Genomic DNA, 25872 nt, shown 5'->3' on the forward strand with positions numbered 1-25872 from the left:
GTGTATCATGCCGACGATAAAGGATCCCTTTTTTTTGTTGGTTTTCACAAGACGCTGCCCAAGCGCTGGATTTCGACGACTTCAGAGTGTGACCATGCTCAAAGGACATACTGCTATGGAGTTTTTCAAATGTTTTTTCCATTGCCGAGGTCAAGACCTTGGAATTTGCCCACTCCACTGAGTTTACTTTGTCTGGCATCGTGACATGAAACAGCAGTTTGCCAGTAAAAATAAAAAATAATCCAATGAGTGCTGCAGGGGGACTAACTATTAGCCAGTAAGTGCCATGGGTGGACTAACACTGTTGTCAAGCTGTACATCGTAAACCAGTGAGCAGTAACAAGAACAATGGTAACTGCTATAAACCAGACAGATGCTTCTATCGAGGCTTTTTTAAATCAGCATGTCTTCTCAATATCACCCAACATCATAATTTGACTAAGGGTGCTTTCAGACCTAGAGTCGTCTCCTTTGGTCTGAATCAGGGACTCATGTTGTTCCAAAGTTGTATAATTGCCTAGAGTTGGTTCGTGTTCTCACAGCAGCATTTACAAGCAGACCAGATCAAATGCCTTGTGTGAGAAAGCTGCTCTTGATTGGTCAGAATTTCCATGTGGGAAAAATGCAGGAAGTAAAGCAAACGTTGAAGAAGAGTACACTTGCAAGATAAATGTGACACTTTCTAATGTCACAATGGAGGGACAACTACGCAGGTTGATTTTAGCGCTGCTCATCGTGGACTATATTGCTGTCATTGTTCATTTTAGTCAAAGCATACAGTTTGAAAACGAGGCGCGGCTCCAACTAGAAAACAATGTTTTGATGCATTGGATGTGCTGAATGTGCATATTAAGGCAGTACAGGAGGAGGTGCACATTAATAATCCTCCAGGACTGTAACATACTCATGTTTAACCCCAACAATGTGTCATGTGACTGCAGTTGGTTCACATCCAGGTCGGAACACGTTCTCACCACAAATGAACCGCACCAGAGTTCATTTGTAACCCAACCAAGACCACGTCTTCAAGTAGGTCGTGGTTCGGTTGTTTTGGTGTGCACCTGAGTGAGATTGCTGTGTTCACACCTGCCCAAACGAACCGCACTTAGGGGGCAAACAAACTTGTGTTCGATTGAACTGAACCAAACAGGGCAGGTGTGAAAGCACGCTAAGGTGAAATCTTACTTTGCTCCACTCTTAAAACCCTGGCAAAACAAGTATGCTGGCATGACAACATTGGTAAGGAAAAATAAAATCCTCCTCCCCAGGGAAATCAATTCTAACGAGTCTAACGAGTTGACAGTTCTGTCTGACATTAGGCAAAGTTTTCCATGCTCTGAGCAGAAAAAAAATCCTATCCACCTTCATTATTTTGAGGGCAGAGGCAGAAGTTTCAGCTCAAAATTTGGACAATTAAAACCAAACGTACCAACTTTACCTCAGCATCAGATATCCTTACCAGTTTTGTGCACTGCCCTCCACCATATTGCAAAATTAGCAACCCTTCAGAAGTAGAAACCATGCTGTGCACACGTTCAGTGTGATGTGGCAACAGTGATTTACAATAACAAAGTCCTGCGCTTCAGTGGGTTTAGCAGCTGATAGTTAATACAAGCCAGTTTAGCAAGAATAGGGAGGATCAGATTGTGGTTGCACAAGGAATGTTTCCTTAGAATAAACTGTCAGCATACACAGGAAATAAAAACATACTTGCTGCAGGTGACAAAGACCACAACTACTACTACAGCTATTTCCTTTGGCCTACTTTCATTCATTTTCCGTAACTGCTTATCCCATTTAGGGTCATGGAGGGGCTGGAGCCTATCCCAGCTGACACTGGGTGAGAGGCACAGTTCACCAGACTATCACAGGGCTGACACATAGAGACAGACAACCATTCACACTCACATTCACACCTACAGACAATTTAGAGTCACCAGTTAACCTGCATGGCTTTGGACTGTGGGAGGAAGCTGGAGTACCTGGAGGAAACCCACGTGGACATGGGGACATGGGGAGAACATGCAAACTCCGCTCAGGAGGGCTCCCTCCTCCACCCCGGGTTTTAACCAGGAATCCTCTTGCTGTGAGGCCACAATGCTAACGGCCCTTCTTATAGTGTTGGCAAAAAAAACTTACAGTACTTGTTGCACATTTCATTTGCAGGGTCATAAAAATATTTTTAGAGACACTGGGCTGGCCAAATCTGCTTGCTCATTTTATTTCACTTCCATACACAGTGGGAGCCATTAAAGCAATAACTCTACCTTTTGGCTCTTTAATTGTTTAGACTTGCAGTAGTGAAATCATTAAGAACAACAGCCAAAAGACCTCTGAACACAGACAAATGTTTCCCTTTGGAACTATATAGCCTCACGCAAACTATAAACAGACCCAGACAAAAGTACACAACAGTATCAGGACTGATGGTGTCATGAACATTTGCATTTTGGTAATAAAATCTACAGGAAAAGAAACATGTAAAGCCGAAAACGAAAAATAAACTTTAAATTTTGCATGTTTGCAAGGAGTCACCCGTGAGAAGGTAACACACTCTGTGTACTGTTACAGTAAATCTTAAGTGCCTCAGCTGTGGCTCAGAAGGCAATGACTTGTTCATTGGATTTATACAGTGCCATATTAATAATGGTCACACTCTAGATCCACATGTTTTCTGCATCGGCACTGAGTTTGTCAGTGATACACAGCGATAAAAGCCACAACTAAGATCCTATTGTGCCTCTGTTGTTTTGCTTTGACAGCAAACATTCACACAGATTGGGAAATTCATTTGAAAATTGTGTCATGATGCACAGAACACATGTGTCAGGGTGTCATATGATGGGAGGCTCATAATCACTGTACCACTCCCCTGCCTCACTTGTAGAAGCCAGGGGCTTTGTACATTTCTGCAAACCACGGATATTCTACATTTGTATGTTATTATGTAACAGATAACTCTACGTTTCAACAACAATGTGGTTAACGTGTGATTGGGTTTAGGCATAAAAATCACTTGTTCATGATCAGAAAAAGATCATGTTTTGGCTTAAAATGCCAATCCACAATGGCACAATCCAACCCAGTCTTACTCCAAAGTCGTTGAAATCCGGTGCTCTGGCAGTAACTTGCAGTGTCAGACATAGACAATAAAAGGCGTCCTTTAACATCGGCGTGATACATGGCCGGTTGCTGTTATAGATTAACAGTGCCTGGCAGCGTCAGAGGGAAACACAGTGGGACAAGAACGAAAGTTAAGGCGGCGAAAGTCCGTGGGGGGCGGGCGGGAGGGTTGATGGATGGGTCCAACAAACACCGACCGTGCTAGCGTTCCATAAGATTCTAAAGTCAAACACTGTTCTTTTTTCCTAAACCCAACCACATGTTTTTGTTGTTGAAGGAAAAAAAAACATCAATTTGTGCTGTTGTACCGATGCAGCGTTTTTATTTTGAAAGAGACTGTATGTAATATTAAATTTCCTGTGAAAACAAAAGTGTATCTTGAAAGAAGACAATGCATCTAACCCGCAGAACTTGACATGGCGTCCCAGAACATCAACAGCCAACACACCCAGGGTACCTCTCATGTCATGCCCATGACCAAATGTCAATATATGACGAGGTCGGAGTGAGAACGTGTTGAAAAAGCAGCAATGCCTCAGCAGCATCGAGTTGTTACAAAACACTCATGTTTGGTGCCTTACAAAAGCAATGACTTACTAAATCACAACCAGTTTTGGTGTTTGTTGGTCTCAAACAGTGGTCTGCAGCTTGGCAAGTGTCTCAGCTAAGTGTCACACCATCCACCACCCTCCCATCCTGTCGATGTCAAAGTCAGCTCATACACTACCTCACCTTAGAAACATTTATATGATATGTATGAAGTGTAACATGTTCATGGTTTGCAGCAAAGTACAATGCCAACATTTTCTACTGGCAACTAGGCTGCATTTGCAAGTCAGACCAACTTAGTGAACGTTGCTTCTGCTTTCTATGTCTGTCAGCCCACTCAGGTCAGCCCGGGTTCAGAGGTCAAAGGTTAATATTCATCCAGACAGTTCACCAAACAGCCTGAGGCTGTGTGTTGACAGGTAGCTTTAGGCTAACAAAACGTCTGGTCTTAGTAATGTTCTGTTTGAACCTGGTGCTAAAACCAGAATAAAGGGAAACGAAGCTCGTGTGTTCGTAAGCAATGCCACTTTATTCTGTTTAAATCAAACGTCAGGTTACACCTTGATGTTTTATACAGATCATATTTCATGTTCTGGAGTATATTCATAGCTACAGCGCATCCCTGTTTTTTCCTTGAGTCACTGAGGCTGATAACAATGATGGGATTCTCAGGACCACAGATGATTTATCATTTGGTAAAATCATCTCTGGGCATTTAAAGGCTTTTTCCTCTGCGTGCTCTTTGTCTTCAGACAAAGAGAGCTAGGTGACACCCATCTCCACAGGAGGTCTCACCTCACACCTCAGCGAGACACAAGTCTCACAACTTGATTGGACAGGACTTTTACAGTGACATGTGACTCTGATGTCACAGGCCTGCAAAGATCTGCTCCCTTCCAACAGATTTCTCTCTCTTGCTCCAGCTGTTCAACAGCTGCACACCTCTTTCTGGCTGGACCTGAAAGGCCTGGGTCTAACTCTGCGAAACCCTGAGCGACCAGCTCCCTTGGAGTTTCACCTTTGGAGCAAAGGACCCAACAAAGACTACAGCTGGAGTCACCTTCCCAGCCTTCTTCTGCCGGCTAACAGCAGCACACCACCAAGTGACTCTTTCCCCATCCACTCAAGGATTGGTAATGTAACAAGTGGGCATAGCTTATCACAGCTTTACAGGCTAAGCAAGACTGTTTGACTTGTTGTATGTGATTTAATGCTGTTTACTGAGTTACTGTTGTGATTGTTTGCAGTTAAGTCATTGATTAGTTGGCTTCGCCAAAGCTAAGTGTTTAGTTTGCTAATACTGTTCACAAACAGATTCTTGCACACAACTAAACAATCTCTGCACTAATCCAGACCATTTGCAAAACACGTCACATTGACATAGACTCATTAACAAATAGGCTTTCAACAGAGCTACACCCAAACAGGCAACTCAAAGTTCCCACTTCATTTCCTTTGTCTTTGTCCTGACATCATGGTCAGACAAACACCTCCCCTGACTGGAACCCAGCCTTGATTCGGCCATTTTGGTAGTTCTCTGTTGTCAGCCATTTTGTTTTGTAGGCCAAACGGCTCCTTGATCACCACACCCGCCTTTGTCTTTCTCTTTTCTCACATACACACACACACACACACACACACACACACACACACATATACACACACATATATACACACCAAGCTTGTATTAGAATTTGTGTGTTTTGGTTTGCTTTGCTAGTTTGTGAATAAATATAATTCTTTGGAATCATACCTGCTGTCTGTTTAATGTTGCACAAGGGTGAATGAATAGTCAACCTCTGCTGCATCAAGAACTCTGAAATCCTTCAGGCGTTACTGTTAATTTTGGTTGTTGTCATTAATTTAATTATTAATCAAACCCCAAATTAATAGTTTAGCCTGTTTTATGAGACTGATATCTTTAACTGGCTATCATTTTTCCCTTTACAGGAATGGTGCCCCACAAGGTGATTTAATGTTAATTAAGTCATATTATTTAACATAATTATTAATTATCGATAATAACTATTAATTATTTCCGATAGCCAATTAAATCCCAACATATTTGGTGCCTCCATGTGAAGCCCGAATTTATGTTCCCAACATTTTTGGTGCCTCCGTGTGAAGCCTGATGTGTTGACCCCAACGCCAACATAGATTTTTGCGAGTTAAATGAATCTGATAACAATATATCAGCTGACACATTTTAAAAAATATATATATTCATAAAAATATTTGAAAAGGATCGGCTGATCAAGATGTGAGTGGCACATTTTACAGTTGAAAAGTGAAGTTATTAATTTAAAAAGTGCTGACACTGTTGCTAAATTACCTCAAAGATATCGAAGGCATTTCAGTTACTTACCAGTCAACATATGACATTTTATTAATAAACTAAAACTGGCCAGTGCTGTCAGCCCAGAGGATTTGGTGGTCAGAGATTTGCTGTCTCAGCTTTCTCCTATAGACCCTTTTAGGGCAGACGTCACAATGATGTCATTTTATCAGCTGGAGGTGCAGCTGCCTCTCCCCCACAGGGCTGTAGGCTACATAGGAGTCTTAAAATGTGTTTGTCTTGTTGTGTTATTGGGAGCCAGAATAGAAGGAGTCATGGCTCCAGCCGCCACTGCCCGTCAACAAAAACAAAAACAACTATGGTTAAATGTGATAAGACCAAAGGACTGGACGGAGGCCATCATCAAAAATGCTCACATGTGCAGCGCACACTTCATATCAGGTTAGGGAAAAAGTATTTCCTGTTGTAGGGATGAATAACATCATGTGTATTAAGGGTTATCATGTCCACCTCATCAGAAACTGGGGAGGGATTAAGAGGAATATTGGATTTCTCTGGAACGCTAACTTTTTAGCGCATTAGCTAACATTAGCTTCCATAGCAAAACAAACTGGAGGAAACTGTTCAAGTGTCGTCCTTTGTAAGATTGGCTTCCTGTGACATCATCCATCCACTGAGTGAGAGCATACGGGTCGGCCAGTCTGGTCCAGGCTTTGGACTGTCAGTTGGATTTGACAATGTGACCCTGTGCTCTGGGAAATTCTGATGAGTGTTTTTTATATTTTCTGACATTTTATACTCTATTTATTGAGAAAAAAATATTCTTATTTGCAGCAATCGTTAACTGCACACGGGCCTTTTAGCTACAAAGACAATAGAGGCCTGATCTCAGAGCTGTACTGAGAGAGATTTACATATTAAAGTCCTTCTGTCTCATCAGGCTTCATCACATAGATGAGCTGCTATAAAGTAAAGCCCGCATCCTCACCAGCTGATACTCATTCATTCATTCATTCATCTTCTAACCGCTTCATCCTCTTGGGGGTCGCGGGGGGGCTGGAGCCTATCCCAGCTACATCGGGCGAGAGGCAGGGTTCACCCTGGACAGGTCGCCAGACTATCGCAGGGCTGACACATAGAGACAGACAACCATTCACACTCACATTCACACCTACGGACAATTTAGAGTTATTAATTAACCTAGTCCCCAATCTGCATGTCTTTGGACTGTGGGAGGAAGCTGGAGTGCCCGGAGAGAACCCACGCTGACACGGGGAGAACATGCAAACTCCACACAGAAGGGCTCCCACGCCCGGGATCGAACCGGCAACCCTCTTGCTGTGAGGCGAGAGTGCTAACCACCACACCACCGTGCCGCCCCCAGCTGATACTCTGTGCATGAAAACTTTTTCATTAATGTCCAAGAAAAGTCCCTCATAGGTGTTTCTCCATCTGTTTGTTATAATGACGGAATAAAAGTTGTGTGTCTCTTCTGTACATTTCAGTTTAATATCCGTTTTGAGGATTGAGAGTACGATGCAGACACACACACGGAGGGAGGGAGGGAATCCCCTCGCTGCTCTGTTAACTTCCTATCAGAGTTGCTGCTGACTCATTGACAGTGAATCGATGTACAACCCACTCCCTCAGGGACTCCCCCGCAACACACCACCACACCCGCACAGCTTGAGCTCCACACTGTCGATCGGTGATTTCATCTTCTGGTTTTCCCACCACTGATGCCGCAGAGAAAAAGATTAAACTGTATTGCGAGGAACTGAATCTTGAGTCAGATCTGTTCTCTGTAACCTCCAACTCTCCTCTTCACAGACTCTCTTATTGTGTGTGTTCATGTGTGTGTATTTCCTGCAGCTATCTTATCACATTTTCCAGTGAAGCAGAAAACACACTTCAACACTCACAGTTACACAGGTTTAGAAAAGATACTGACACTCTGAGTAAACAGAGCCTGTCTGAGATGATGCTGTAATATCTGACTCTCAGCTTTTTCAGAGGCATTTTTGACTGCTCACTACAGGGCGGACCATTTGACACAAAGCTAATCTTTTATTTCACTGCAAAATTATTATTTTTTTTCTAATTATGTCAACATTTTTTGTCTTATTCTGAGGACAATAAGTGGAGAATATTGAAAGCACCAAAAATAGAAACTGAATGAGCGTCAAAAACTGCAGTTCCTCTTATGGCCACTTGAGGCTGGCTTCAAAAGCGAGTCAACCCCTTAGATCACCATGTTAAAATGCGAAGTCTCGTCTAGTCCAAAACTCTGTGGTCAATCTTGCCGTAGTCTGAGTGGGCGGAAGTTCGCTGCATAGATCAGCCTCTCAATGGGCGGAACGAGCCACCCGCTGAAGTCCTGCCCTACCACCTCTGGTTGTGTAGTACTTTTCAACACATCCTTTACTAACTTTTGCGGTGTTTGATCTTGCGGGGATGTAGCCATTTTTCTGCCATAGTTTGCGTCCTGTAGGTGATATTTTCGTGGCCGTGTTACACCAAAACCTGTTTCCCCCAGGCAATATTTTTTGCAAGTGCACCATTGCTGTGGCACCGCCAAGAGCGATTGTGATTGGTTGAAAGAAATACAAGAAGCCGGGGCGAATTTTCTCCAATCTTAAAGTGAGAGTCGGCCCAGCCAGACCTTTCTTTTCTTGAGAAAGGTCTGGTGAGCGAGACTAAGCTTGCCGCAGCTGCTTCACCACGGTGAAGTTAGTTTTAAACTGGATATTCGACATTTACTCCAGACCCAGCAGGTGTTCTTAACTGGGATTTATACTTCTGCATAGAGCCAACGCCCTAGCCTGACGTGCACCTCCCCAGAAATGTAACTACACGTCACGGTGACGCAGACCTCCTGTCTATTTCTGTAAGCTGAAACCATTTCCCTCAGTGGAAACAAAGCTTTTATTTACTTTTATTTCACAGATAAGAAACAATAAACAGTGAAGACAATAAAGCCTCCACAAAAATAGCATTTTAAGTCTTGTGTGTGATTTATTCTGGCTTCATATGAGTAGAGGAAAAGTCTGCTAGCTGCTAGGCTAATTTATACAATGTAAAGTGCCATAGGCTTGTGCTAATAACGTTAGCATGTTGTATTTGTTTGGAAAATATGTCCAGATAAAGACAAGTGTTTGTCTGTGAATGCTGTAAGTTATAGTGAAGCTGATTTGTGTACTTGTGTTTGAAATTGTCTCTATTAAGCCATGTTTAATTTGTGTTTTGTATCAACTAAACTTTACAGCACCACCACACCGAGCGTAAATGCTCACAACTGCATAGGCCTCATGCGTAGGCTACGGTGTATGCTCTGCCTAGAGCCGACACACAAATATAGATCCCACTTTAGCTTCACTTTCACACAATGTCAGCAGTAGTAGGGCGGTAAGCTCACCTCCCAGTCCTCCCATTTACTGCTGGGGGTTAACACAAACCCTGGGTTGTACTATGATTAGAGCCACGTGTGTGTCAGTGTGACCACAGCTGTCCATGGATGTTCAATGCAGAAAGTATGTCCAAGCCTTTAAAGTTACACATAGTTAAGGGCGTGGTCGCTTTGTGTGACAGGCTGTCTGCGAGGCATCATTGCAGCCTATGAGTCAGATCAACACCTCACTCCTCCACAGCCTGTTGTCCTCTTGTCCAAATACGGTCACTTCTGGCTCCAAAAATCAAAGATTGCGATGATGTCATGACATCACTTGGAGAATAGATGACCAAAGGACACATGTGCAGCTGACAGAAGTCTCTTTTCATTGACATGACTTGTCCATGATCAGTAGGAGCAGGGGCAGGTCCAGAATTTTTTTAAGACTGGGGAATAAAGTTAGCTCAGAGGGCTAACTTGACTTGTTTACTATATTACATGAACATCACCATCACCCTGAACATCTCACTGAATGCGGGAAAAGGGGAACGGATAGTCAAATACTCATAATAAATAGCCAAAGCGAAGCCTATTTATAATGATAATTATTTATTTTAGCCTCAAGTACAGTCAGTTTCATTAAATATGCTAACTCACAAGCCTAGTAGACCACCTATCAATGTCTGACTCTGGCAGAGGGGGCCTGTGCCACCCTTGGCCACCACTCTGGTTCTGCCCCTGCAATAGTAGGCATTCACTTGGTAGTAGAAGACTAGATGGCCCAAAGTCCTGCTGCCCTTATTGAAGCAAAATCCAAACAATATTTTGTTTTGTCTGCATGTACAGAGTATGGCTGTGGATAAAAAGTGAGTGTTCGTACAACGAGTGAGAGACAGGGAGTGAGAAAAGTTTTAAAGTTTGTAAAATATGTGCCAGAAAAAAATACATACTGTGACACAGGATTTTATCTACACTGCTTAAAAAATGAAGGGAACACTTTATGGCCACAGTCTAACACCAAGAGAGTTAAACTTCAGGGACATCATCACATTAAGGAAGCACAAGTAATTGTGAATCAGTTTCAGCTGCTTCGGTGCAAATCAAAGTGACAACAGGTGCAATGGAGAGGCAAAAGCAAGACAACTCCCAAAAAGGGAAAGGTTTTACATGTGGTGTCCACAGACAGTTGGTTTCTCCTCATCCTTCCTGATTGATTCTTCTCTAGGTGTGTGTTCTGCTAGTGTCCTCGTCACTACTGGTAGCATGAGGCGGTACCTGCAGCCCAATCAGGTTGCACTGGTAGTCCAGCTCCTCCAGGATGGAACATCCATACGTGAAGGTTTGCTGTGTCTCCCAGCACAGTCTCAAGAGCATGGATGAGATACCAGGAGAACGGCCGTTACACGAGGAGAGCTGGACAGGGCTGTAGAAGGGCATCAACCCAGCAGCAGGACCGGTATCTGCTCCTTTAAGTGAGGGGGAGCACTGCCAGAGCCCTAAAAAATGACCTCCAGCAGGCTACTGGTGTGCATGTTTCTGACCAAACTGTCAGAAACAGACTCCATGAGAGTGGCATGAGGGCCTGGTGCAGTTGGCCCCGGGTTTCTCCTGGTGCAGGACAACGCCCGGCCTCATGTGTTCAGAGTGTGTAGGCAGTTCCTAGATGACGAAAGCATTGATGCCATTGACTGGCCCTCTCGTTCCCCTGATCTAAATCCAACTGAGCACCTATGGGACGTTATGTATGGTGCATCCGATGCCGCCAAGTCTCGCCAGACTGTCCAGGAGCTTACGATACCCTGGGAGGAGACCCCCCCCCCATTATCACTCCAATCTCTTCAAATACTGACGTTTGGTCATAGACTTTCCATGTCCACATACGACATGCAAGGTACCCTAGGTATGTGTTGGTTGTTATGGGGTGCTGTTTGTAAAGTGTCTCACGCTGAAAATAACATCAAAATTTTGCCACATTTAGCTTCAAACAATGTTTAAAAAAGTGTTGTGAATTTTTTAACGTCACCTTTTACCACATTTACAGCAATATTTGTTAACTTAGAAATATATTAAATAGTTAAATCTAAATATTAAATGTGGCACCTAAATGTTAAATGTTAAATCTAAATATGAAATCTAAATTGGATGTCTTAGACACAGAAATAGTAATGTTTGTTCAATCATTGTATTTATAGACATTACAAACATCAGATTAGTCTAAACGGTGATACAGTGACGTGAAAAATGTGAGATATTCATATATGTAGCTAAACTCTGCTGGTTGTCTACCCGGAAGTATTTGTAAACAACAAGGCGATTCCCCCCGAAGGGACACTAACAACTCAAAGTACACGTCAAATAAAATTTCTCCAAACATGTTTTTTATTATTTTAGGTAGTTACTATCACGCTAATGTGTGTTCAAGTGTTCATTTCCCCCGATAAGTTGGTTTTAACATTTAGATTTAACATTTAACATTTAGATTTAACATTCAGATTTAGATTTAATATTAAGATTTAGATTTAGCATTTAGATTTAACATTTAGATTTAGATTTAATGTTTAGATTTAACAGTTAGATTTAGATTTAGATTTAGATTTTATCTTAAGATTTAACATTTAACATTTAGGTGCCACATTTAATATTTAGATTTAACTACTTAATATATTTCAAAGTTAACAAATATCGCTGTAAATGTGGTAAAAGGTGACGTTAAAAAATTCACAACACTTTTTTAAACATTGTTTGAAGCTAAATGTGGCAAAATTTTGATGTTATTTTCAGCGTGAGACACTTTACAAACAGCACCCCATAGGTTGTTGATGTTCTGGGACACCGTGTAAACTTCCGTCTGTTATATGCATTGTCCTCTTTCATAATTTAATGTTTACATACAGTCTGACATTGATGGTTTTTTTTCTCTTCAAAAACAAAAACACATGGTTAGGTTTAGGAAAAAGAACAGGGTTTGGCTTTAGAATCATAGGGGACACAAACACCGCTCTCTCAGTGAAAGTCAATGTTTGTTGGACCCATCCACCACCACCTGCCCACCCCAGTTGGACTATCGTCACCTTAACTTCCTTCCTTGTTCCGCTGCGTTTCCCCCTGATGCTGCCGGGCGCCTTTAAACTATAACAGCAACCGGCCGCGCATCATGCCAACATTAAAGACGCCTTTCTCGTTGGTTTCTAACACCGCAAGTGGCTGCCCAAGCGCTGGATTTGGACAACTTTGGGGTGAGACCGGGCTCTCCAGGACATCATCCGCTGACTCATCAGGAGCATGCCCAGACATTAACGTGAGTGCATACAGGCATGTGGGGACCATACACGTTACTGAGTCACATTATGAGTCGCCAAGATAAAATTTACACAAGTTTGATCAGTCTGTGATTTCAATGTTTAACTTTAGTTTTTGGTGTGATTTTGAATCCTGTCCTCAGTGGGTTTATGATTTTGGTTTCCACTGACCATTGTTATGTCATTTTGTTCTCGACAAACTACACAGTGTACATCAATAAAGAATTTCAACTTGAATAATTCATTCCTCGGGATCTGATGTGTGATTTAAGTGTTCCCTAAATGTTTCTGAGCACTGTTTAAACCAGATGTGGTGGTGTTTAGAAGTAAAGTCCCCTCTTGACCTGTGAGAACAAACGCATTGTCTGTTTGTGAATTTCCCAGTCACGTGTCACTTTCTACTCACTGACTGTGCTTTACTTCTTCTATAACCTACTGTGTTTTGTACTGCATGTTAACTTTAAGCTGTTCAATGCAACAAATGTTTTATTTCAGTATAGGTCAACACTCTGACTGATGCAGGGGCATTCTGTGACCTGTTTTTCTTTCCAGAGAATCATCACTGTCACATACTTTACATGGTTTCCTTGCATCATTCACCAAAATAACCTCTCTGGTTTAGGAAGGAAAAAAAAACACACTTCCACAGTGTCACAGAGGGGTTCTCCACTAAATGTGTGTGTGCAACAGAAAGAGATTTACAGAGGAATGTTTTTATGTGTTCTAGTCTAGACTTCCATAGAAATCTAGGGGAGGGATCCCCTGCTGTGTTGGTGGCATTGACCCAGAGCAAATCTGCCTGCTATGTTTCCTGTGTAGTAAAGGCCTGTCAGAACCATCAGCAGAGTCTCCTGCTTCCTCTGCTATTAAACTACAGCCTGTTCTTCCATTTCCAAAACATACTACAGCAGTTTTACAGCCTGAACCCTATGCAAAGCACTCTGCATTAGACACTCAACAGCTGATTGTCATTAAGCACACTGCTGTTTGAGGACTATTTAAACAGGAGGTTCAGATATATAGTGAGTGTGGCTTTGATAGTCCTGGTGCACAATATTGTCTGGTGACCTTTGCCCTGGTTTGCACAGAGCGGCGTACAACACAGTGCAACACTGAGACCACTCTGATTGCTTTTATTGGACCTATTTTCTGTCAAGAATCAAGAGCGTAGGTTTTCTAAGTTTCATTTAACCTCTTGGATGTGCTGTTAGTCAGAGGATATTCCAGATAAATGAAGATTGTGTGAATACTGAAAGATGATTTTAATTTAAGAATTAGAATAGAGAATATTATGAGCTGTGTTGTATGATACTGAGAGGTGTTTGTCCTCATTTGACATCAGTGTGTTTAGACTAAATATTAGAAACACCTCTCTGTGTTGATATTAAATAAATATTTACCATTAATCTAGTATACCTTGTTCTTCATGTGTTTAAGATTAACATCAATATCAATATTTTTTTAAGCACCTGGGAGGGACTTGTGTTTTTATTTTGGCTAAAGGGAGGGGCATCCAACTTTTGTATTTATTTTACGGCCATATGGATTCATATTGAGTCAAATTTAATGTTAAGTACTGTAAAGGCAACACAAGTTAGTTTTAAAGCCCACTATTTTAAAGGGATTTTGTATTTATTTTGCTGCCAGTTTTTAAAGAAAATACATCTTCCAAAGCTGGCTGGTTTGGATGGCATGTTTTCTTTTTAAGAAAAACTGCAAAATTACACCTTCATCACAGCCAGAAACTGTAAAACTGTGAAACATCTACACATGATATGTGCAATACTGTAAATAGCCTGTCTATGTATTATATCTTGCTTTTATTTTTCACAGCACACAATCATCTCCCAGGGGCTTTTATGTTGTGTTTTTATACTGTTTGCTACCAACCTGCGTTTTTCTTTTTACTAATATGTACTTTTATATTGCTTTGTGTTTTTATTCTACTGATGCCTTTGTTTGCACTCTGTTCCTCTGCTGCTGTACTGTTGCAAATGTCCCTGCTGTGGTATGACTAAAGTATTATCTTGTCTTATCTTATATTAAAAACAGGAAAAAAAATCACATGATTTTCAAATTTCCAACTGTCCTTGAAGATATTATGTGGGACAAAAGCTTCTGTCACAAAAAAACCCATAACCAAATCTGAGTTTAAAATACTGATATTTCACCAAAATCACTTCATTCTACGTGTCCCGTTGAAAATTTTGCCAATAATAAACCGTTTGCACAAACTAACCGGCATGCATGACAACAGTGGGAAAACTGAGCCTTTCTTCAACTCCAGGATTTTGTCTTCAGTGTTTGACTTTTAAACATAAACGGGTAAGTTTTTAAACTCTTACAACTAATTTATGGTGGAGGGAGGGTCATGCAATTTCCCCAAGTCACTCAGGGAGGTTCAAAGAAAAATACTCGTGGCCTCGCTGAGAGTCAAAATAAAATAGGAATAAAAAATAAATAAAATGAAGTCACACCTCGCTCCTCTGATAAATAGAGAACGGTCCCTAACCTCATAATTGGTTATTGGTGTTGACATTTTGTAATTTTTTTGTCGTGGGATTTTTTGCCAACTTTTTCTTTAACAAATCTTTAATTTTGGGCAGCAGAAATATGAGAAGTATTTAATTAACACCTTAAAATTGCATTTAAATCAGTAGAAATTCAAATAAGCCCTAATGTTACCAAAGAACTTTTTTTTCAAAACTTTATCAAATTATATTATATATTATTATATTGCTTTGTGTGTTTATACTGTTTGCTTATTATACTGCTCTTTGTTTTTGTACAGTTCACTTGTTTTACATACTTATATATTGCTTTGCAACTTTATTTTTTTCTGCTGATGCTTCCTGTTTGCCCTATCCCTTTGCTGCTGTAGGGTTGCAAATGCTCCTGCTTATCTTATCTTATCTTATCTTTATTGACCAATTTACATGAACAACAACAAGGCAAGTCAGCCATATTTTCAAAGTGTGTGGGAATAAAACTGAGGAGAAGAAGAAAGGGGGAAAAAAGGGGTTTTAGCCATAATAAATAAAGGAAAAATAAAATACTGACCAGTAAATAAATAAAGATAAAATTATAAAAAATAAAACATAAATAATACTAAAGAAAGTCCGTTGGGCTTCATTTGAGAATAAACAATATTATTTTTTTTAGCAGTTTCTAGCAGTTAATTAACATATTTAGAGTTCATACATTTTAAGGATTTGCAGCACAACAAAAATTGTTTATAAAAAGCTGTAAAGATGGTTGGTGTTTTTATGAATGTAGCTTTGTACATATATTATTTGTTCATAATAATAAGTGTTGGTCAGCAGATGATCTGTCATGATTTAAACCCAGCTCAGGTAAGTGCTGCTTTCAAACTGAGCCGTGTCACAGCTGCGGCCGGAGAACGTCCCCTGCCTGGAGACCGTCCTGGTTACTTGGCAACGCAAAAACCTCGTCGACCAATCAGATGCTTCGCTCGGCGCATTGATACATTCAAAGTCGAGGACTCTACTCCTGTGTGATCCGCCGAGGATTAAAGCTGAACTTTTGGGGTAAATATACAAAGTTTTTGTTTTATTATTATTTTATTTTATGATTAAATGTTAATGTTGTATTTTTAAATCGTTAAAGTCACGTTACAGAGGCAGGAGGGACTGTGTCGTGCCACGGCTGTGCATCCGCCTCAGCGGGTCGTGCTTCGGCTTTATAAAGCAGGCGTGTCTTGCGCGAGCAGTGTGGTTCAAATACTGAGTTTTCAGCGACAGCGTTACATGTGTTTGTCTCCAGGCTGTGGATTATGTGGAGGCGTCTGCACGACTTCCAAGTTAACATCTTCTTTTTCTGACCTTTGAATGCTTTCACAGCACGCTTTTGGAAATGTACGTAACTTACTGCTTTCATCCTCCCGTTTATCTCTGTCTAACACCGTGTTATTTTGTTTAAACTCCGCTAACGTTAAGCTAGGCTCGCTAAATTAAAGTTTGTGACGATGATTCAAAAACATGTTGGGATGTTTTAGTTTGAAATAATTATTTTTTTCTCGTTCACTCCAAACGTGTGGTTCGTGCGTTTGCTGTGTTTATGAAGGGATGTGTTGCCATATGGGTTAATATTGAGTTAAATGTAACGTAAAGTAGCGTAAAGGCAACACAAGTTAGTTTTAAGCTAACTTGTTTAATGTTAGCAGTTAGCGCCGAGTAAAGTTAGCGGTTTATTTTAGCGTTAAACTCGTATGTTGCAGTCGTCACGGGTAAATTGATCAGCTGGAAGAAATAATTGCTGGTGATGTTTAGACGAAACGTGTGTAACGGTAACTCGTGCCGCCACATTTAACGGCGGATGCTCGGTTTTATTTTGGGAAACACAGGCTTTAGTGTACTTTAAGCTGGCTTGGTGTTTGTCTCTCTGGTTCTGGAATAAAACACAGGCTCGCGCAGTGAGCTGTTTCTAGAAGCCTCACGCGCTCTGTCCTTTACTGTGTGTGTGTGTGTGTGTGTGTGTGTGTGTGTGTGTGTGTGAGAGAGAGACGGAGAGCGAGCAGGTTGTCTCGTGCTGAATGGGTCATGATGCTGCTACTGTTTGATGAGATATTGTGAAGCTGACAGGCTTTTACCTTTACATTATTACATTTATTTATGATTGTATTGATAATGTATTGGATATTTATTGAGATATATCTGCTTTGTGTTGTTGTAAAATGAATTGGGTTTAAAATGTTGTAGTTTTTCCTTGTTTTGTGTCAGCCATAACTAACATCTGTTACCTCTCCTGCCCTCTCAGTCACTCTAAACTTTTTTGGGAAGATGGATAACATGGAAGAATCAAAGAGCTGCTCCGTCAGCGTCCTGACCTGGGAGCAGGTGAGCCGGCTGAATGAAGTCCTCACGGAGGTTGTGCCTGTCCATGGACGGGGGAACTTCCCCACCTTAGAGGTGCGGCTGAAAGACATTGTGGCCCGGGTGCGCTCCCGCCTGGAGCTGAGCGGCATCAGAGTAAAGGACACACGGCTCAACGGCTCCACAGCCAGCCACGTGCTGGTGCAGGATATCGGCTGGAGCTATAAGGATCTGGACGTCATCTTCAGGGTGGACCTGCCGCACGAGGCAGAGTTCAGGCTCATTAAGGACGTGGTGCTGGGTACCCTGCTGGACTTTCTGCCCGAGGGTGTGAACAAGGAGAAAATTACACCCATGACGCTCAAAGAGGCGTACGTCCAGAAGCTGGTGAAGGTCAACACAGAGCAGGACCGCTGGAGCCTCATCTCACTCTCCAACAACAACGGCCGCAATGTGGAGCTGAAGTTTGTGGACTCAATACGCCGGCAGTTTGAGTTCAGTGTGGACTCCTTTCAGATTGTACTGGACTCCATGCTCTCCTACTATGAGCTGGCACAGACGCCCATGTCACAGGCCTTTCACCCCACCGTGAGCGGGGAGAGCGTGTATGGGGACTTCAGCATGGCACTGAGCCACCTGCGGAACAAGCTCATCGCCACCAAGCGGCCAGAGGAGATCCGAGGTGGCGGCCTGCTCAAATACTGCAACCTGCTGGTGCGGGACTTTCGGCCTGCCAGCGAGGAGGAGTTCAAGGGCCTGGAGCGGTACATGTGTTCCCGCTTCTTCATTGACTTCCCAGACATTGGTGAGCAGCAGCGCAAGGTGGAGGCCTACCTCCAGAGCCACTTCATCGGTGAGGAGAAGAGCAAATACGACTACCTCATGATCCTGCGGCGAGTGGTCAACGAGAGCACAGTGTGCCTCATGGGCCACGAGCGGCGGCAGACCCTCCACCTCATCTCGCTGATGGCCTTCCGAGTGCTGGCGGAGCAGAACGCAATCCCCGATGCATCCTGCGTCACCTGCTACTATCAGCCGGCGCCTTATGTCCGAGACCACAACTTCAGCAACTACTATGTGGCCAACCAGAACATTCCGACGTGGCTGCCGTGTAACTGACAAAGAAGTCAACAAGTGGGAGGATGTACAAGAGGGTAACGCTGCTGCTGCTTTTGAGACGACAGAAGGAATAAAATTAAAATAAAAAACTCCCCAAAAAGTAATTATTGAGGCAATAAATGCTAATGTTCCTCTCAAGGCACAATTATATTTAAGTGGACATGTGTTTTGCTTTGTTTTTGGAATCCTTTCTCATTCCTTATCTACAGAGTTGTCGAAGTCATTGAATAGAAAGTGAAATTTTTAAGTGTTCAGACTTTTTTTCTCATCGTGTTTGGTTGTTTCCCTGTTTATCAGAGTTGTTTTGTGCCTTAACCTGCTGGTTTACCCCCCAATAATTTATATTTTTTGACAAAAGGGAGGGGAAAAATGGTATAGCCTTAAATTTGGGTTTCTCCTGTGATTAAGAAAAAAGTAAAAAGGCAGAAAAAAAAATGTAAAATATTGAAAAATAGTATTATTGGGGCAGGGATAATATACAAGGTGATGGCTCAAAAAAAAAGCACCAGTGTTAAAGTTTTGTTCACTGAGGAGAAAAGAAAGGTGGTACACTAATAACTTTGTTCACATCAGAAATGGAGGGGAAGCGAAAGGGGTCAATTTGTTTCAGTTCATTTTGACGTGTAAATAACTCACAGACGTTTGTGGTCTCCCAGTATGCCGGCAGTGCCTGTGATTTGTAAACAATGCAAGAGAAAAATGTGCGTATTTTTATTTTCCACTGTGAATCTCAGTGTAGGACGAGCTCCCCTCCTCCCCCCTTTATGCAGTTTACTAAGCCCTGTACTTTTCAGTCGAGACCGGCTCTGAGCGGAAATCTGCAGCGAGACAGTCGGGGCCTCAGATAGACAGGCTCCTGTGTGTCTGAGGAGTTTATGCTCCTCTGTGTTTTAAGTCACTTCCAAACCCTCACCAGTGATCTCCACATGTCACAATCCGCTGGCTATTGTGGGACGCTGACTGATGAGAGCGAGAGTGGACACGGGCCCGGCTGCTGAGAGCATGGCCTCGTTGCCTGGAGCGAGAGCTGGCTGGGAGTCCTGGAGTGACAGGCTGACTGGCTGTCCCTTCCCTTAAAAGGAGCAGCACATGGTGGACCCGCAGGGTCGTCCCTCACAACCATTGCAGGCTCGACAGCAGCCCTGAAATGGGATCCTCCTCTGACGCAACACCGCAACTGGCTTTAAAACTACACAGGCCATCTATAATTATCCTCTTTTTCTTTTTTCCTGGAGGAGGTATCTTCAGTGCGGAGAACTGGGCATGGGTGTGCGAGCGGCAGCAGCAGCCCTGCCACCTTACATGTGTGGGGAGCTGAGTCACTTCCTGTTCTCTTCTATCCGGTGCATGCTGGAACCACGCAGTGTTTGAACCCCTTTTGTGGTCATGGGAGCACAGACACCAGGGAGTGCGACTGGTATGTTAAGAGAAACGCCACTGTGTCTGCCAGTTGGATGCCACTCCCCTTTTGGACAAATTTGATGCATCCTGGAAGCTACAACTGACTTGAGCCATGAGCCCCCCCCCTCCTCTCTAAATGTGACGGGGTTGCTCTCCCAAACCTATGAATTACTATTTCAAGCCAAGCCTATTATTAGCTGTAAACTTTGAACACTTGCAGCGTGGCATAACTATCACATGGCCAAAGCTGTGACTTTAACCTGTCATCTCTCCGTAGCATCCAGGTTTGACACGACAAAAGTTGCTCTTAAACTTCATGTGTAAGGGACACCTGCTGTGTTTCTGCCCCCCCCCCAGTCCATCAGAAACTAATTCCTGCTCACTCCCTTGCTGCTGCTGCTGTGTTCATACCAGATAACCAGGACCGTCTCTTATCTGGCCGGCCCACAGCTCCTGACTGGCTACAAAAATTGTTAGGGGACAGTCAGCTCGGCCTCTCTACAGGTCACACCCTGAGGTCAGGGCATGCTCTGCTGGATTAGCTGCTGAACTTTGGTATGGGAGCTGCCGCTGTCTTTTTTTTTTTTTTTTTTAACAACAAGTGAGGTGCCACACACTGTCTCGCTCTGGACCAAAGTTACAACCAGCAACTGAAGCATTCAAGTGCCTTTTGACTCTTTGGAGAGTGATTTAGCTTTTTAAAGAGTTTTTAAATGGTGATCAGGAGGGAAAGCATTTTTTCAGCTCCTTGAAACAAGGCTGCCATCGTAGTTTATGGGGGAAATCATACATTTCTGGTTGGGGAGCAAAGTAATTTTGGTTTGAATTTGTTTATTTGTTATTTTATTTTTCTTTTACTGTGTTTTTTTTTCCCCTTCAGTTTTTGTTTTTTAGTTTCAGTCTCATGTGTCTAGTCATTCCTGTCACAGTGTTCTCAGCCTTTTTCGTTTTACTCCCCTCTTTGTCTTTTCCAAAATGTTGGGCCTTGTCACTGGCAGCCATGTTGACCTCAGTCGTGCCTGAATGCCTTTTTTGAAATCCAACTTTTCTGATTTTTCTAAACAGACGTCATATATTTACCCTTAACTTATTGGACTGCCTAGCACCGTAGCTCCACATGATCTGAAGCCGCCTGGCTGAATTTGTTTTGCTGACAGTTTTGTCCCCGTTCAAACCAAAGCAATACCTGAAGTGCACTGACGAGCTATACTTTGGCACAGTAGCTGGAGGTTGACCAGCAGAGACCCCATTCTAACAGAAGCACTTTAAAGAGGCCTTTTTTTTTTTACTCCAAACCCAGCCACCTGAGAGGAATGTAAATAAGCTAACATGGTCAATTGCTGGAGGGAGTTGAGCTGGTTCTCAGGGACATAATGTGTTTTTGAGGGCTCTGTTTTGTCCCTTAGTTTTTTTTTATTTTGGGAGGATAAATTGGTTTCATCTGCCCTTGACATAGAGACGTCCCCTCCTTTATACTCACCTTCATTTTGTGTCCTTTCTTGTCTCTGTATTAATTGTGACTCTCCTGTTCTTGCCCCAAACTGCAGGGTCTTATTGGAGTAGATCATGCCTGAAGGTGGAGGTAGTCAGCAGACGTCAGCTTGCTACAGCCTGACAGCAGTGCTGGGTTTTATCTGTGCTCTGAAACCTCATCATCACTCAGTGGGTAGTCCCCTCTTACGCTCTGTTCACACTGCGAGTGACAAACGCAACAGTGTAGTCATGTCGTCATGGGCTTTGGTGTTTCGGCTACTTGCCACAAACATGAACATCATCTTAAAAAAAAAAAAAAAACTACTCCATTTTAAAGGCATTGTGCTGATCTTTTTAAGCAGGGTTGCATGGAGTGCTTATCCACAGTCAGTGTTGTATACAGCACACATTCATCAGCACGCTCCCAGTTTGGAGAATCAGACAGGAGTTTGACTTGGAAGCTAAGCAATGCACTGATGTGGGTGGGGGCAGCAACAGAAGGTATGTTAGCCACCTAAAGAAGCAATGTCAGTCAAAGTGTTTGCTATATTTACAGTGTTTGTATCGCTATCGACAGGAAAGGCGTAACCTCGGTTCCTGTTATACACTTTCATGAAATCCACCAGACTCCATTGAGAAAAACAGTAATTTTAACTTGTCTACCACTGCTTCCATCTGTTTTGTTTTGATTAGTTTTTTTATTTATTGTGTGGCTTTGGTGTAATGAACTAACCTTTTTAAATGACAAAGTCACACATTAACAAACAAACTGTTCGAGGCAGCAGTTGACCAGCACCTGCTGCGTTCAGCGACATTAAATCACTGTTTTTCTTAATGGAGTCTGGCTTTGAAGAGAGCAATATAACGGCCTCATTTTTCAATTGTAAATCGCTTTCTAACATCAGAGTAAGGTATTGAAAATATTCTAAACATAGTCGACACTTAAATAGTCGTGGCTAATATACATTTTGTTGCTGACGCCTCCAAAGCAGTAGATTGCGTAGTTTTTATGTCAGCTTCTCCAAACTGACTATTCCTTCAACATTACATTTCGTTGCCCCATGTGCATCCTAACACACTAGTGTTAGCTAGCATAGCGTCAGCTAACTAAGCTAATTAGCATGACATGATTCTGCCAAGTAGGACATGCTCATGGATCAACATCCCACATTGCATTCCTTCCTGGACCAACACTGCAGTTAACCTATCACAGCCCTCTGACATCATCAGAGTGCTGCTCCCGAGATCCTTTAAGAATCCGTTGGTGCTTCATCAGAGCTAAGCTAGTTTTTCCAAACTGAAGTTGGTACAAGGGAACAAAAATCTCAGCAACACTAAAAAAAACAAACATGTAAGCTACTGCGGGGTTAGCTTGCTAACTAGGTTGGCTATGCTAACAAGTAAGCTCGCTAATAGGCCCTTAATGTTAATAAACAGTATTTTAACTTATTGGCAAGCTACCTGTTAGCATAGCCTACCTAGTTAGCAAGATAACTCGCTAACCTTGCAGTAGCTGTCATGACTTTTGTTCAGTGTTACTGAGGATTTTGTTTAATTGTACTAACATCAATTTGGAAAATTAGCTTAGCTCTGCAGAAGCACTGGAGCAGCACACAGATGACCCTGGAAGGCAGTGTGGGACGTTGATCCAGTGGCATGTCCTACTTGGCAAACTTGCATCATGCAAGCTAAATAAGACAGTACTACAGCTAGAAACCAGACATTAGATTGGTTGACGCTTCACTGTGTCGTTGGAGCGCTGAAAAAAGCACAAGCTAGCTTAACTTTGATCTGTAGCACATCATGCCCGTCCTCTGCGCCAAGTCTCAGGTGTCAGTTTTTAGCTTCATGTCACCAACTTCCATTGAAAAATACTTGTAGCCTGTTGCTTTGTCGCTTGTAGTGTAAACACAGCATTAGTTTAGTGCTAACAGCTGGATTTACCACCACACTGTTAGCCCTAAAATGATCGTTGCCTTGGTTGAAAGCAGGGTACAGAGTATTTATTTAGTCTCAGTCATTCCCCAGTTTGTTTATCCTTGCTGAGTGATGATTAATTGGGTTATTATTTCAAAACCAGCAGCCCGGTGATGCTGTTCATAGTTGCAAGTTGAAGTCTGCTGAGCTGGTGAGGACTTGTCCCTTCTCGGGCTTTTTGTTGACATCGCTCGATAAAAATAGTTTCGAGCGAGGCCAAAGAAAATGGAACAAACAAACATGCATTTTCTAGAGAGTAGATTGTGAACGCAGTCTGGAATGTAAATCCTCTGCTTGTTTTGTGTCCACCCTGCCATCATGTGTTCACGGTTCTTGTGACGTTTGTCTCACGACTGAAAAAACGCCTGTTAATGAAAGCTTTACCTTCCCCCACTGGATGAGAGTGGGGCGTAGCAGGGCTCATGCTAAATCACCGTGTCAGGGTTGATGTGTGTGTGTCGATGTATGAAGTTTTTGTGAAGGACGACGTGGAGAGAAAAAATAGGATGAAGTGTATTTTGCCTTTATTTTCTGGCCCCCACTTTTTTTTTGTCTGCTGTAAACTACACATCGATCACGTCGCTTCTCTCACTCTCCTTGCCTTTGGTCGTCCCACTCGTTTGGGCTTTTGTTTATTAGTGCAGCGTGTTTTTTTATTTATGACACCTGTAGATGTATTCTTTACTGGAGGGGGTGCAGAGGAAGCCGTGGATTAGATACGTAGTGGTTACGCTTGTCTACAGTACAAGTCTTACACCATAGGAATGTGATGGAGGCTCTCCGACAGTTTCTACACGAAGAGTCGTGAATTTTTTTGCAGCAGATTTGTGTTTACGTTAATGCGTGGTGGTGTGTGTGCTTGTTTGCATGTGTGTATGAAGGGATGCCTGTTGCTGTTTAAATAAAAAAAAAAAAGAATAAAGTGGGGGGGAAATATGAAATTTGTCGCACTTGTATATTTTTTTGAAATAGTTAATGCAAAATAGCTTTTTTGTCAGCTTCGTGATTGTGACGATGAGTTTGATGGTACAACCATTATACTATTTCATTTTTCAGGACTTTTACCTCACTTGAGTTTTTTCTTTTTTGAATGGAAATGTACATGTACATCAGGAAAATGTGTTTGAAGAGGAAATAATGAATAAAGAGTATTAAACGCAATATGGCTTCAGTTGTTTCTGTTGATGGAAATTTCATGTCAGGTTGTGTCTTTACAGATTTAATCCCAAACTAGCATTTCAAGGGATTTGTCTGGCAGGTAATACTGTATTTTCTGTTTGAACTCAAACACACCAACATGTAACTGCCAGACCACTACAATAGCAGGGTGCCTGCAGGTCCTTAAAGTCTTAAATATTAGACCTTAAAAGCCATGAAAAAGTCTTGAATTTAGATATGAGGTCTTAATTGCCACAAACATTTTAATTTCATTTGTTCGACTTCTTTTTGCTTTAATGAGTTCTCATGCATTAATGTCCACAGCTCTGATGTACCAAGTCTTAAAACTGTCCACTGATTCTAATACTGTCTTTTTACTTTAACTTAACTGTTGGCAAAAGGTACCTTAACTCACTCTGATAACTGTATTCTTATATAAAACCTTCCCCTGCAGAGGACTACCTTTAAAATATGCACCTTTATACTTAACATGCAGTGCTTGAATAAGATAAAGATAATTTGTCCAGAAATCTTCATGAATTTGGTTTGAAATGATCTTAAGACCTTTTAAAAGTCATTAAATCTAAGTGTTTGATACCTGTAGACACCCTGTTAAACATTTAGCTCAAACTAGCATTTCAAGGGATTTGTGTTTAAAAAGTTTTTATATAAACTTGAACACACCTCCCAACATGTAACTGCCCGACCACTAAAATAGCAGGGTGTCTGCAGGTCCTTAGAAAGTCTTAAGTATTAGGCCTTAAAAGCCAAGAAAAACTCTTAAATTTAAATATATGAGGTCTTAATTGACACAAACATTTTAATTTCAATTATTCAACTTCTTGTCAAAATGAGTCGAGCTCCTCTGCATGAAAGTCCACATTTCTGACGTTACAAATCTTTAAACCTAACACTGAACGTAATACTGTCTTTTTACTTAAAATTTGCACTTAACTGTGCGCAAAACGTATCTTAACTCTCTAATAACTATTCTGACAAATAACCTTCCTCTGCATTTGAAATACGCACCTTTATGCGTTACGTGCAGTGCTCCAATGAGATAAAGATGATTTGTCCAAAAATCTGTCATTAATTTGGTTTAAATTGATCTGAGGAAGACTTTAAAAGGCATTTTAATAAAGTGTTTTATACCTGTAGACACCCTGTTGAATGAGGATTTCAAGGGATTTTTGTCTTAAAATTTTCTGTATAAACCTTAACACACCATCCATTTCAACTGCTAGACCAGTAAAATAG

General features: G+C 42.0%; 2 protein-coding genes across 2 annotated transcripts in view; both read left to right on the top strand.

The window, feature by feature from the left end:
* man1a2 (mannosidase, alpha, class 1A, member 2) overlaps window positions 1–25872 on the top strand; it is a 399576-nt gene that overhangs the window by 241011 nt on the left and 132693 nt on the right. The window lies entirely within an intron of this gene.
* On the top strand, window positions 16390–24618 carry tent5c (terminal nucleotidyltransferase 5C). Its single transcript, XM_049595103.1, has 2 exons — window positions 16390–16530; window positions 17432–24618. The coding sequence occupies exon 2, from the start codon at window positions 17455–17457 to the stop codon at window positions 18604–18606; it is 1152 nt and encodes a 383-aa protein (XP_049451060.1). The 5' UTR covers window positions 16390–16530; window positions 17432–17454; the 3' UTR covers window positions 18607–24618.

The sequence above is a fragment of the Epinephelus fuscoguttatus genome, linkage group LG13 (assembly GCF_011397635.1).
Source record: "Epinephelus fuscoguttatus linkage group LG13, E.fuscoguttatus.final_Chr_v1".
In the NCBI taxonomy this organism is placed as follows: Eukaryota; Metazoa; Chordata; class Actinopteri; order Perciformes; family Serranidae; genus Epinephelus; species Epinephelus fuscoguttatus.

Coding starts and splice junctions, on each gene's coding strand:
- tent5c (XM_049595103.1), top strand. CDS start 17,455: ATGGATAACATGGAAGAATCAAAGAGCTGCTCCGTCAGCGTCCTGACC.